Raw genomic sequence first — 13,609 nt, 5'->3', positions numbered from 1 at the left:
GGGATGCAGGTGGCAGTGAGCAACTTCGATATGTTTGCAGCCAATTGACTCAAGTATCGTAGCTTTTGATTCGAAGAATTTAAGCTTGATATAGCAGTGATCCTTGGCTGTTGTAAAGTTGATAGAAAAAGTTCATTCGCAGGAATCCAGTGGGCTGAATTCAAATCATCATGCTCATCTGCTTTCAAATGGATGGCATAATTATGGTACTTAACAGTGATGAATTCATCTGAAGAAAGTAATGTTTTATTCCTGGCAAAAAGTAAATAGATAAATAAATAAATGGTTGATCGAAAGAGAGCCTGTTTTACTGTTTACTTAAATTTCAGTAGTGTAATCAAAAAACATATAAATTTGTAGACTTCCATGATATTATGTCTGTAGGCACTGCAGTGTATGCTTTTGTCAAACTCCAGCAGGATCCTCTCTGCACTGTCCAAATCTAAGATGTGTATTTTTTATCATTTTTTCATGAATTGACAAGGAATTTGTTAAATTAAATCATTGTGCTTCATTTCTCATTCATTAGTGTTATTTCCAAGGAAAATTGAATTTAGAGCTACAGATTGCTTAAGATGCAACATCCTAGTCAAGGACTTTCTCCCCATATACATAATTCCTACCATAAAATTTAACTTATTTGGTAGTGACATGTAAAGTCATGTGATATTAAGTCATTGATATTGTTTTGTTTGTCACCAGGGCATGAGTTCTTCTGTGAATGATTATTTTTTTTTTGTGGTCATAGGAGGTACATGACAACATTTGATTTTATAGTGGTAGAGATGCAGCTATAGATCAGCTTGATCTCTAGCGAAAGTAAGTACATCCTGGTCCTTGTCCTTAGTGGCAATTATCCTGCCTGCCAATTGGGGAGAAGAGATCCATGATTACAGGATGCTGTCTGTCTGTTTTAGGATGAGTCGCTCCAACGACTTCACACCTCACCGGGCTTGTATCCCCTACCATCCTACATTAATGATCAATGATCGTGTCATCACAAACTGGAGTCACTGATTCACTGCGAAACACACCCCTTCTTACCAACTGGGCGTACCCAATTAATGGAATCTCCCTGTTTTCCTACCACCCTGTTTGGAGTCGATCCGTCATTGAACCCCTATGACTGTTGAAAGAAATGTTTCAGCTCTGGTATGATGTAGCATGATAGGATGTAATGTCTGACAAAACCAATGATTCTCATCACTGATTAGGGAGGGAGTCATCATCCAGTTCAGCCTCACCTGCCACAGAAACCATCATGTATCATTCCTTTCTGTGATGCTGCTCATATGCTGCTCATAATGCTGATATGTGCAGGCTGTTACTAGTTATTATTGAGTGCTTGTGAAGCAGGTTGTGGGGTTGCTGTGATGCCTAGTAGTCTGAGGTGGAAGAATTTGTATATGAGTTATCTATTATATTACCACAGAGAGAGAGAGAGACAGAGAGACAGACAGAAAGATAAGATGGCATTGTGTGTATAATGATCAGCTAAGTCATCCCACATTGTCAAGCAGTTTGCCAGAAATCAATTAATTCTTTTCACCTCCATACCCAGTTTGTAACAGGGTAGATACAGAGAATTATCCTGGAATGTACCAGCAATATTGTTCCCTACTCACATATGCGTATTCCCTGAGTAATTCACTACCCTGCTGGAGGTATGAGTGTCCATTCACAGTAGGTGCACAAATACAAAGCTGCAGTGACTACTCACTCACGCACACACAAGCACACACAGGCACGAGACTGGCAAATACAACATGTGCTGGATAACGAAGCTGGGAAAGGAGAAGGACAGATTGGCCGGCCACTTCATGACATCACCTCACTTTGCTCTGATTGGCCAATAGCTCGGATGACTCATAGGGGCTGTCCTCCCTCTCAGCTGATTATCTGGTGTGTGTAATGACTGTCTGTTGACAGTGCACCACATGTGTGTGTGTGTGTGTGTGTGTGTGTGTGTGTGTGTGAAAATGCAAAGTCTATGCTCTGTATCCTTCTTTGGGCAGTGCATGTTATGTGGAAGAGATTCTCCTGCTAGTGAACAGACACTGGGCCAAGGTTCATACAAGCAGAGTAGATGAGCAGAATGGGTATATGAGCGTTCTGGTTCCCAGCCCGGCATTGTTGATGCAAACTTTGGTGCTAGGGAGACGTAGTTGGTTTGATCGTTGGAGAGAGCACTGTGCTGAGTGTGACATCGCCTTCGATGTCGCTGGATCTTTAGTTGTGGATTTAAATAAGCGCAGGATGGTGATACAGGTGGAGAGAAAGACCGTCACCGCTGGCGGTAAGACTTAAGAGCAGCATCTGCTTCATTTTTTTTTTTTCATCGTGAGACATGTTTAAGTTTCAAGTTTATTTTGTTTGTGATGAGGATTTTTTGTCACTTTTTTAAAGATTTGTTAGTGGTAGACATGTTATGTGGTATTTTTGTTTTATTGCCAGCATTCCTAAAACATAAACATAAGGTATGTGTACAAGTCAGTAAGTTCTTCTCATACATGAATGTATGCAATCTATTTTAGCACGCCGAGTTCCTAATCATTACTTGGAGAAAGTACTACACACTTTATATGTTTCAGACTGACAATAGTCTTCTTTACAAATTGTGAAGAGAATTTTCTGTTTTACTGTGGTATCTGCATATTGCGTGTCAATACATCGCTATATATCTATCTTTTTTTTTTTGCTGCAAACTCTTACAAAATTGATTTACATATAATACCTCCGAAGCTGTCAATCCTGTCATTTTTTAAAACTTTATGTAATTGTTTTGACCATAATGGGTTTTTTTTTTTCTGTGTGGCTGAGATCTTGAGGAAAAAAATGTATTGATGATTTTAGCTTGGAAATTCAGAGATTCCCATTACTCTGTCAAACTGTCAAAAATCTGAATCATACATCTAATCTCTGCAGTTTCAAATCATGTGTGGTGAGCATGCTAGCATTCTTTTCCAACCATGTCGACTGATTTCAGACTCTGATAATGGGATATTTTTGTTCAAGTTACTCATGCAATGCATGGCAGAGATACTGGTATTGTGTAATCTAGTGTGCGCAACACTTTTCCTGTGTGTTCATGTTAAATCGCAAGTGTGCGTATTTCCTCTACCTACTTGGTGGGTAGGCCAAGCGTACTCATCCTGGCACACAGGAAGTAGTAAAAGTCACCCAAACCATGGCATGTACCTGCCACCACAGATTACAGGGCTGTGGTGATGTCACTTTTTTTTCTGTCTCGCTCGCTCTCTCACACGCACTATAACTCTCATTCAGTTTTTCTAAATATGGTCATTTTGGTAGTTGCAGATACCAGATGTTGTCTTTTTTTGCCATGAAAAAAAACTTACTGATGAGTGACCAGGGTTTTGGCAGGTTTGTTATTTGTTTAAGGCCTTCTTGGAGGGTTTTTAAACTACATTAAATATGATTTGAAAGTTTCAAGTATAGCTGTGCCGTACAGTGTGTATACTGCAAATATTTCATCTGATAAAACAGAAATTCTATTGTTTCCAAACAACCAATATGACTCGAGTGGGTATTTATTCAGAAACATTGTTCAGGCTGTTTCCATCATATGTAAATGACAGAAAGTTGGTCTGATTGTGACTAATTCTTGATTGCATTTTAATTCATATGATTTTTTTTTTTTTTACTCTTTCATGCACCTCATAGGTGGCTTCCCATCATTCCAGTCTTGTTTCCCCTACCTCTGTGAGTCTCAGAACCGACCCCCTTGCCCTGCCCGTGCCCCCCTCTCTCAGCCCTGCCTACCAGTGGCCAACACAGGCCCAACGAGGGTGCTGGGTTTCTTGTACCTTGGGTCACAGCAGGTAAGCAGATCTTGTCAACTCACTTCACTCAACTTTTAATCATAATGAAGATAGAGATAAATTTGATATTACAAACACAATATTCATTTCCTTAATTTTGAATGTCAGAACAATCTTGTTAAATTTATACTTTATTATAACCCTTTGCTGATAAGAAAAGAAATACCTGAGCATGAAAAGTCTTCAAACCTCACAAGAAATAGCTTAGTGTGATACTCCAGGAATGTAGTGATGAATCAGTTCAGAGTTCATAAATTTCTTTTGAAATTATGCAAATCTTTTCAAAAAATTGATGCCTTAAATGTGCACAAATCTTGCCACAAAGTTTCAATATTACAATGGCTAGTAAAATAATGTAGAATACTGATCAGTGATAATATTTTTATACATGTTTTTAACAGTTGATAATGTTGTTTTGGCAAAGTTAGAATAAAGTTAGATACAAAGATATTTGCATTTGATAACAAAACTGCGCTGGAATTTTTCAAGCTGGTGAATTCATATCAATTTTTAAGTTCACTATGTACAAATGTAGTGTTTGTTTAAGTATTGCAATTTAGGCATGTTTGGTACAAGATAGTGATATTTCACCAGTAGGCCTACATGCTTGAGCACTGTGAGTGATAAAGGTAGAGTGCCTTGCAATAAGGCTATGCACTTTTGCAGGAGTGAGTCAGAGACGGAGAGGTAAGCCAGTCACATCCTGATCAAATAAAAAGGCGAGAAGCGGGGAGAGAGATAAGGCTTCACACTAAACTCTCTCCCCTGTTATATTACATGCTGGCTTATTTTCACTCTCTTTCTATCCAGCTTTGGCATATGTGTTGAAATATACTGCAATATTGTAGCAGGCACTGGTGCTCTATAATTTATTGAAACTTTTCAAGGATGCAACCTTGTTCTGGTGTGTTGTTAAAATTACATGTGGTGCATTTGATAAGTGGGAAACATTTATAGGTGACACAAGAAAAACACTGAGTGACTTGGAAGTCATTTAACTGACAAGTATACATTTAAGAACTAAAAATTCACAAATTTTTTCATCCATCAGGAGAAAAAATATAGGTCATGAATGCATTGCAAATTGTGGAATTCATCTGAAATATTTTGTATGAAAAGTCTAACACCAATTTCAGATGAATTTCCAGTACAGATTTGCTTCTAATATTTGATGTATCAAATTTTAACATACTTTTTTCAAATATTTTTTTATAATAATTGTAAAATTCATCTTTACTCTGCAGAATGATAATTTTCCAAAAGGGTAATTCTCGAGCAGTGTCCACTAAGTAGGAGAAATAAATGAGTTTATGATAGGATACATAGTCTTGTACAATATATTTCTGTACAACATTTTCATATCAAAGGAGATTTTCAGTTCTCTGTGCTCTTGAAATGTGAATATACAATTAGACAAATGGTAAGACTGAAAAGATTTTATTTATTTCTAATGAGATTCTTGACCAATTTCTCCTTTACACAGGATGTGATGTCAGAGGAGTGTTTGAAGCGCAATGGCATCAACTATGTCCTCAACGTTAGTAAGTCCTGCCCCGTCCCAGAGTTTCTACCCCAGACCCATGTTCATCGCATCCCAGTCCTTGACAACCACACCGAGAAGATTCTTCCTTGGTTTGACGAGGCTCTTGAATTCATCGGTGAGTAGAGCATTCCATGTTCTCTCTTCTGTTTCATCATGCATCTGCACAGAGTCTCCACTTCTAATTATTGCATGCATCACTTGTGTTTCATGAAAATTTCGCGAGGAGCCAAGATTCGTGAAATTCATATTCACACAAAAGTTTTTGTCTACACTATGCATTGAATGCCAGGCACAATTCGCAAACATTTCATGCCACCAAAAAAAACAGGCGTCAGCTTCACTTTATGAAAATTTTATGCCGCAGATATTTCTGGTTTTATGGTAATTGTTAGATCCCAAAGTCAAAACTTTGTAGTCATTGTAGCAAGTCCACATGCGAACACAGCTCTTGCAGTAGTGTATATAACATAGTGTACTACAGCAACTCGCATTACTGCAAACTTTCTCAGCCACATACTATCCAGTTTATATTTAAGAAAATTGTTAAGTACTTTTCAGCCAACTATCTCAATTTGCATGTCGTGAGCGACATACAATGCATGTCGCTACAATTCAGTAGTGATTCTGCCATTGCAGTCGAGGTGAATAATAAAAGATCATGAGACAGGCAAAGAGCATATGGGGCTTCTAATCTCATGGGTGGGTTTAGTAAACTTCACATTGAAACTGATTCTTCAGGCTCCTGTGTTACAGGAAGTTCCCGCATTCTCATTGCCTGTCCGCCTCATTTATTCATAGTAACATGGTGTCATAGGTAAATCCAGTTTTGGTCAGTCAGCATGTCTCGCGTGCATAGCACCCACTGCTTTCTTGCCTACTCGCATCGGAATGGTGCAGTCTTAATTAATCTGATCGGGAATTCACACTAAGTCATAGACGAACCAGGAATGAATCACCAATGGGAAGGAGGGAATAAGAGACATATAGGTCCTCGGAGAACCTTATACACTCATATACAGTCATTGTCAGCATGTATCATGGGCGGAAAATAGAGGAAATGATATTATAATGAGAAAAACCATCGTTGACATAATCTTGCATAGTTGTTAGACGTTGAACTTTGTGTCCTGTGTTGAGCTTAGACATGTACAGTATTTCTCCACAGGACACTATAAATGTTTTCTAAATATGCCCTCCACAACCAGCCTTCAGTGAGATAATTTTGCTCATTATACAATGCACACAGACACACACACTCAATCTAACAGAGAATATACCCAAGGACATTTCGAGCTTTTCCATGCTCTCAGAGTTAATGAATCAAACTTGATAAAGCTGATATCATCAGCTGTGTTCTACGCTACTCTAGGATATCTAATGGAGAGGCAGCAAGACGCCTCTCTGTCTCCATCTCTCTCCCTCTCCAACATTGCAACCCTGATCCATATCCATACACCAAACAGCCATGATATTGCAAAGCACTCCCAACATAATTAAATTTTGCCTGTTGGCTACGCACCAGTCACTACCTGTGTAATGCATGTACATGCATATTGCTTTGTCATGTCTGTTACTGTGCAGGATATAATTCAACCCATAAAAATAGACCCCCAGCCATGCCAAAGTGAATGTAAAGAGAGAGGGGGAGAGGGGCATGGGGAAATACAGAGAAAGATTCAGTGCCACATGATAGGTTTCTGGCAGATAGATGGTGAGAAACACAGGAGTGGTTTGTGGATGGCAGCCTGTTGCCAATCAAGCTGCCTGGATACGTGTAGTGAACATGAAGAGGCAATCTGGCAGTGCCAGGCATTCTCTCTGTGGCTTGTCTGCAGCTGTTAATCTAAGCTGCTTGGATTTTTACTGAGGTTTGCGATTGCATCAATTGTATTTGTGGACACCCAGCCAATCAGTGATCATGCCTTAAGTTTCACATATACAATGTAAGATGCATACACAGCTAGAGACAGAGTTACATTTTTTTTGTCCCTCCTACTGTCACTCCCCCTACAACACATTCAATGAAAATGTCTTTAGGATCCTTTCTTACAAGGTATTGTTGAATTTTTCTGCTTCTGTTTTTGTTCTTCTTGAAAAGGGATGTCTATTCATCAAATAATCATGTCTTTCAATAATTCCATAGAGAGTCAGGGGTCATTTACCTTTGTCAAATATGTTCACATTTGTAATCTTATATACTCTGTCATGATATAATAAGTGTAATACCTTCTTATGGACTTTTGTGTTTACTGTGGCTATTTAAGTTTTCAGTATTTATCAAAGAGGATATATCTTCTACTTGTACCATGCAGACAAGGTGCGGTCAGCCAGTGGGAGTGTCATCGTCCACTGCGTGGCTGGAATCTCGAGATCTCCGACTGTTGCCATCGCCTTCATCATGCGTTACCTGAATATGAACGTTGATGAGGCATACAAGTGAGTTTTATTCCTTACTAGTTGCTAGCAACCTCAAACCAGAGTGCTTGCTGTGTGCTGTGGGTTTCATGACTTCTGTGGCTCTAGGTCAATTCTAACAGTGCAACAATGCAGAAGTCTGTGTTTCTATTCAGCAACAATTGAAATAATTGATGAGGTTTGTGTATTGATGCCACATCACATCTGATTATGGTAGATGATGATAAAATATGAGATACTCTGTGATTTCATCCTACAGTGTATTCTGAAACTTGTCATATATCATGAAACCGGGTTGAGGTCGGGAAGATTGTGATCCTTAGAAACATGTGTGCTGCCATTTATGCAAATTCCATAAATGCAAAGGTTATTCCTCGCTTCTTTGTTAGGCAAGTCCATCCATGCTACTGTAAAGCAGGATTCTATTGCCAGATATATGTTGAAGTGATTATCACAGCAGCTGAGGTTGAAGGATAAGGAAATGGGGGGGGGGGGGAGTGATCTGCATTAAGTCATGGGATGGGATGTGATGTAATAATAAGATCCCAGCATATTTTTAGCTGGTCAGTTGGTTGGTCGGCCATGGGTGCCTGTCATTTGTCTGTGGAGTGATGAACAGGGTGATTCATCCTGCACACAGCAAGAGTAATCCATTGGTCAAAACTACTAATGGTAAAAGCTTGTTCATCTGTGATGAAGATTATGAAGAATTTTAGGTGAAAGTTGATTTAGATTCCTTTTCTGACATTTAAAATTGCCATAGATTTATTTGTTTGTGGTTGCAAACGCTTTACCTCTCAAATATAAGTTTCCTAAATAGGGATTTTATGCAAGGCATTCCTGGTTTTCTTGAGCAATAGGTTAATTTTATGCACATTTGATGCCTCCTCAGGTATGTCAAGGAGAAAAGGGCCACCATCTCTCCAAACTTTAACTTCCTGGGTCAGCTGCTGGAGTATGAGAAGGTCCTGCGAAGGCGGCAAGGTTTGGAGGTCCCAGCTGAGCCCAAGGCACCCCCCAAGGAAGACATCGTCCCACCCGTGGAGAAGAAGGCTGAGGGAGCCTGTGCCAGTGGGTTGGCCAGTCTCTCCAGCTCACCTAAGGAGGACTCATTGAGGGGCATGGTCCTGAAGAAGGGTCTGGAGGAGGTGGGCAGCAAGCAACACTCAAGGAAGCTGAGTCTAGAGAACCTTTCACTGCCCCTCAAGTGCTCCTACATGCCGGGCAAAGCCAGCCCGCGTCTGAGCAGGACTCTTCCCCGCGTCACGTTTGCCGATGTGCCAACCACACCTACCTCAGAATCAAAATCAATTAAGCGGTCCCTCAGCCGTGATGCCCTGACAGAAGTCAGCACACAGACCCTGACTCCCGAGAAGCGTTCCACCAGCCACCTGACTCTGGACTTGAAGAGTGTTCCTAGTAGGACGTTACAAAGGCCCACAGGCCTTGATGTGAAGAAGACAACCCTCCTGTTAGACTCCCCAGGTGATTCTAAGAAACCTCGTTCCCTTTGCAATAGCCCTTCAGGAGTCCTAGATCAATTATTAGCATGGGGCACCAGTCACCTCAGCATGCACTCCCCTGAAGTTCGCAATAACAACCCTTTTGTGGAGGCATGTGCCAAATTCCATGCCCAGCAGTCTGCACAAAGTGTGAATGCCCAAAGATCCCAAACTGAGAGCTCCAAAAGTAAAGTTGAGAGAACAAAACTCAAACTAGAAGGACTTATTTCCAACCACGAGGCAGTCTGTGCAGAGGTTCATCGACATGCTGCAGAGAATCTTTCCAACCAGGCTGCAGCATCGACGATGTCTGCCCCTAACACCCCAGCATCGCCTGCCTCGGTTAGGAGTCAGCGTCACAAACCCAGTGAAATATCTGTAGGTTTCCAGTTTGGACGCTCGAGAATCAATGATGACACAACTTCAGGTCAAAGCAGAGGTTCTCACTCATTGCAACACAAGGACCAAACAAAGCCAAGTGCTCTGAAGAAGCCTACATTCGGACCTCAAAACTCTCCACCACCTGTCCCAGCATCCCAGGTGCTGAGTTCAGGAGGAAATGTCTCAAATCCTCTCTTTACCCGCCAAAGTAGTGGACAGTCATACACCAGTGACTTGAGTTTGAGTAGTGTAGCATCCCCATCCGTGGACAGTTGCCCAATACTTGACCGACAAAGCTCTCTAAGTTCGGGGATTTCCCCTGACGTAAATCTCAGTTCTGCAAGCAGTAGCACATGCAGCAGTGCTAATCTCAAGCCCCACCCACATCCCAAGGCGCGAGGACAGCTTGACCTGGATACTCCCCAAGTCCTCCCCTCTGGTTGGAACCCATTTGCTTTCCCTCAGGTTAAAGGAGACGATAGTCCAAGTAGTCGCGGTGATAGCATCGTCTGGCAGAAACGCAAAGAATCAGGCAACAGTGTGGATGAGACTGGGCATGTCCAAAGACTGCATCAGTCGCCCACAATGGCAATGGACCGTGTAGCAACATATATCACAAAATGTAACTTTGGTTCTCCAGAAGCGAGTGACTCTGATTCCTCAGAAGCCACACACCCGAGCAAGAAAAAGTGCAATAATAAGAAGCGTCCCAAGCTGCAGCCCAGTATCCGAAGCCAGTCCTGCGAGGAGATTGGTTCCTGCTCGCGAGAGGCCGTGGCATCTGAGATCGTTGTCAGCACAAGGCGTGAGCTCCTGGAGTTCGGGCGATCAGCGCTGGAGCAGGATGAGGAGGACTTTGACACACGATCCCTGAGTAGCCAACGGTCTCTGAGCAGCAGTTGTGAGATGATTGAGGTTTCATGACACAGCACACAAAAGACTCTTGTACATTATACATTGTGCATATATTGAGTTGTATATCATTTTCTTTCTTTGTGGTTCAGTTTTAAATGTAATACCAAGTGCAAATATGTCACAGCATCACTGTAAGAAGGCTGGGTTTTGATGTAGTCTTGATTTTTGGTGGATCAAGTGGGCGCCTACAACTTTGCCTTTTGGTTCACATTGATTTTGGTCTAGGTGTTGGTCTTTGAGGTTCTTGACAATAGCATGGTCAGAGTACATTGTAGACAGTTTTTGACAAACCAATAATGGAAAGAAGGATTAACGTTTTGATTTGTGACTTTGTGATTTCAGTCTTTTGTTTGCAGAAGGATAATATATAAGGTTGTGAAATGGTTCTCCAGATGTTGAGGTAGTAATCGACTGATGTATAACATGAATTTCAGTGGTAATTGGAAAGTCTGGTGTGATGCATCTAATCATGTATATGTGATATGAATTAGAGAACGAAATTTCTCCTGGAGAGATTTTCATGTTCTTTATTCTTTATATATACACCCTTGTGTGCCATGTGCAATTATCTTGTAACATTTTGTGGTAGAAGACTTGAGACAAATGAAATATATCACCACATCTTATTTTGTCACAATATAAAGATATATAGTCTATATTCATAACTATTCATTAAATATTTAAATATTTTTGTTTCAGTTGTCAAAGTTGTGAATGGGTATGATGTTGTTCGCTGATATAATATTGGCAGATGAATGGATGGTTTCCTCAACTGCACCGAATCATTCAAGTGATATTCCACATCTTTTCTTTTTAACAAATTGTTTGCATATTGACAGAAATATTTTGTGTTAATGTTAAACATGTTTTTAGTTACCTTGGTGTTTCAGTTTACATTGAGTATGATTGTTGTTCATAGATCAATCCTCCAACTAGACTTTGTTTGCATTTGTGCAGAGCGTGAGTCCACGTTGAGTGAGACATTGAGAAATGAGTCATGAAAGTTGTAAATCAGTTTATAGCTAATAACCATATGATTTTATTTGAACTTGTGATCATGAATCATTATGTTGTCTTTGATGTCTAGATACGAGATGGTGAGTGAACAGTGTGATTTACGTTCTGTTTCTAGATTCACTATTAAAGGTAAGATCACCAGAGAATTCACACACACAAAAACCAACACTCAGGATATAAGCATGAGTACACATTCAGTGCCTTTCTCTCTATATAAAAAGTACCACTGAAGACACTGCCTTCAGCTTCCCAGCCATAGCCCTCCTTCATCCTACACTTATGACAGCTAACTTCTAGAATGTTCAAGTACACTCTTTATTTTGTCGTCAAGATCCTTACATCACTTTTCTGAACTGACTTCTCTCATAGCAGAGCAGAAGATGTGCATCCAGTTATATGAAAAAAAAAAGTCTCATATATCAACTCTATCCTATTTTTCTACCTACTTCTAGATTGATCCCTCATTAGTATACTTGAGCTTTTTGTATGCCGTGTATAATGATTAATTCTCTTGATAAATACCACAGTGTCCTAAAGCCAAAGTCCAGAGGAATTACAAGCTTGTGGCTTTACAGTTTGAAATAAAGAAATTTCCTGCATGTTAGAAGGTTTCTGAACTGATTATTTTTAGTTAATATTTCCACATTTCTTCAAAGTTGTGCTATCACAAGTTAAATTGCAAGGGTATTATATGAAGTACGTTTGCAATAATACAGGGCAAATGTTACCTACATGACTGAAATGAAAACATTTGGAAAGATGGCAAAGCAGTGATACAATTCCAAAATTACTGTGAAAATTACCATGAACATCGAAAAATAAAACATAACATTCAAGCACAAATCAGATTGAAAAACATGGTATGATGCTGTAGATTTCTGTCAATAATTGTACAGAATAACAGGAGAAATTCATGTCAGATTGAAATTCATATTGCATGCCCAAAGATTCAAAAATTGATGCTTAAACATTCTGGAAATTAGGTATTGTCATGTGAGAAACAAAAGGACATTCAGTTTATACTCAGTCTTTGGAGTTATGACCCTTCTGCTTCTTATGTGACCGTATAGAGGTTCTCTTATGGGGCCTGTTCTTGCTATTAAATCTTTTGGTACTGTTTTTTGAGATCTATTTAAATCCTTATCTCTTGCTTTACAAACTTTGTAGTGATATGTATGTATGTATGTATATGTATGTATGTATTTGTTCTGCCAAAACCTGCAAAAAAAATGATTAGCCCTGCAATTTCTTGTGTTTTGTATGCATGTTGAATGTTTAAATGTGAAAATGTTTTGATATGAAGAGGAGAAAACATTAAAGACCAATATGGTAAGATGTGACATTGCTTGATGTGTGCACCTGCTCTTTTTGTCTCTGTAGAGTCTGTAAAGTCTATAGACTTTATGCTTATTTACAACCTGTAGTAATTCTCCCTTTTTTCTTGCACACACACCACACAGAACCATACAGCACATCTGTACACCTTTTCTATCTGTATATTCCTGTGTTGTCATTAAGTTATTTCTTTTTTTATTTAATCAATTCCACTACAGAAATAGTTTGACTTCTTTACCAATCTTTTCTTCCTGTCTCATTCAGTAATCAGTGTTACTGTGTATAAGTGCATCTCTTCAGATACATGCCTGCCAATCTTTCTATCTCTCTGTCTAGATAGCTTTCTATCTATCTATCTATCTATCTATCTATCTATCTATCTATCTATCTATCTATCTATCTATCTATCATTTCTTTTCTTTTCTATCTATTGATCCATTTATCCTTTCATATATTTATGGTATATGACTCATCTTACCCTATCTGTCAACCTACTCGACTCTTTCTTCCTCTATGTGATTAACTGTCTCTGTTTCCATTTAGCTATTTTTTTTCCCTTTGTTGAGGCACCTGAATGGCTTTCGTTATCAATGCTGATGGTTCGAAACAATTGTAATAAGCGACCCGCGATAAAGCACATCAGTAGATTGAATGATGTT

The 13,609-nt window shown here is 39.6% G+C and overlaps 1 protein-coding gene across 2 annotated transcripts in view; it reads left to right on the top strand.

Moving 5' to 3' along the window:
• The window catches only part of LOC140229192 (uncharacterized), a 93,749-nt gene extending 80,794 nt beyond the window's left edge, over positions 1-12,955 (top strand). Inside the window, exons 1-5 of one of the 2 annotated variants that reach the window (XM_072309460.1) lie at positions 2,182-2,296; positions 3,685-3,842; positions 5,326-5,500; positions 7,698-7,821; positions 8,693-12,955. In XM_072309460.1, coding sequence (XP_072165561.1) covers positions 2,257-2,296; positions 3,685-3,842; positions 5,326-5,500; positions 7,698-7,821; positions 8,693-10,607 — 2,412 coding nt within the window. In that variant the 5' untranslated portion in view covers positions 2,182-2,256 and the 3' untranslated portion in view covers positions 10,608-12,955. Of the gene's footprint in view, positions 1-2,181; positions 2,297-3,684; positions 3,843-5,325; positions 5,501-7,697; positions 7,822-8,692 lie in introns of those variants that run through there. The other variant, XM_072309459.1, reaches the window with a different exon arrangement.
• Positions 12,956-13,609: the final 654 nt, after the last annotated feature.

This window comes from Diadema setosum, chromosome 5 (genome assembly GCF_964275005.1).
Source record: "Diadema setosum chromosome 5, eeDiaSeto1, whole genome shotgun sequence".
Classification (NCBI taxonomy): Eukaryota; Metazoa; Echinodermata; class Echinoidea; order Diadematoida; family Diadematidae; genus Diadema; species Diadema setosum.
The sequence above is the reverse complement of the archived record's forward strand: the minus strand, read 5'-3'. Positions and strand labels throughout refer to the sequence as shown.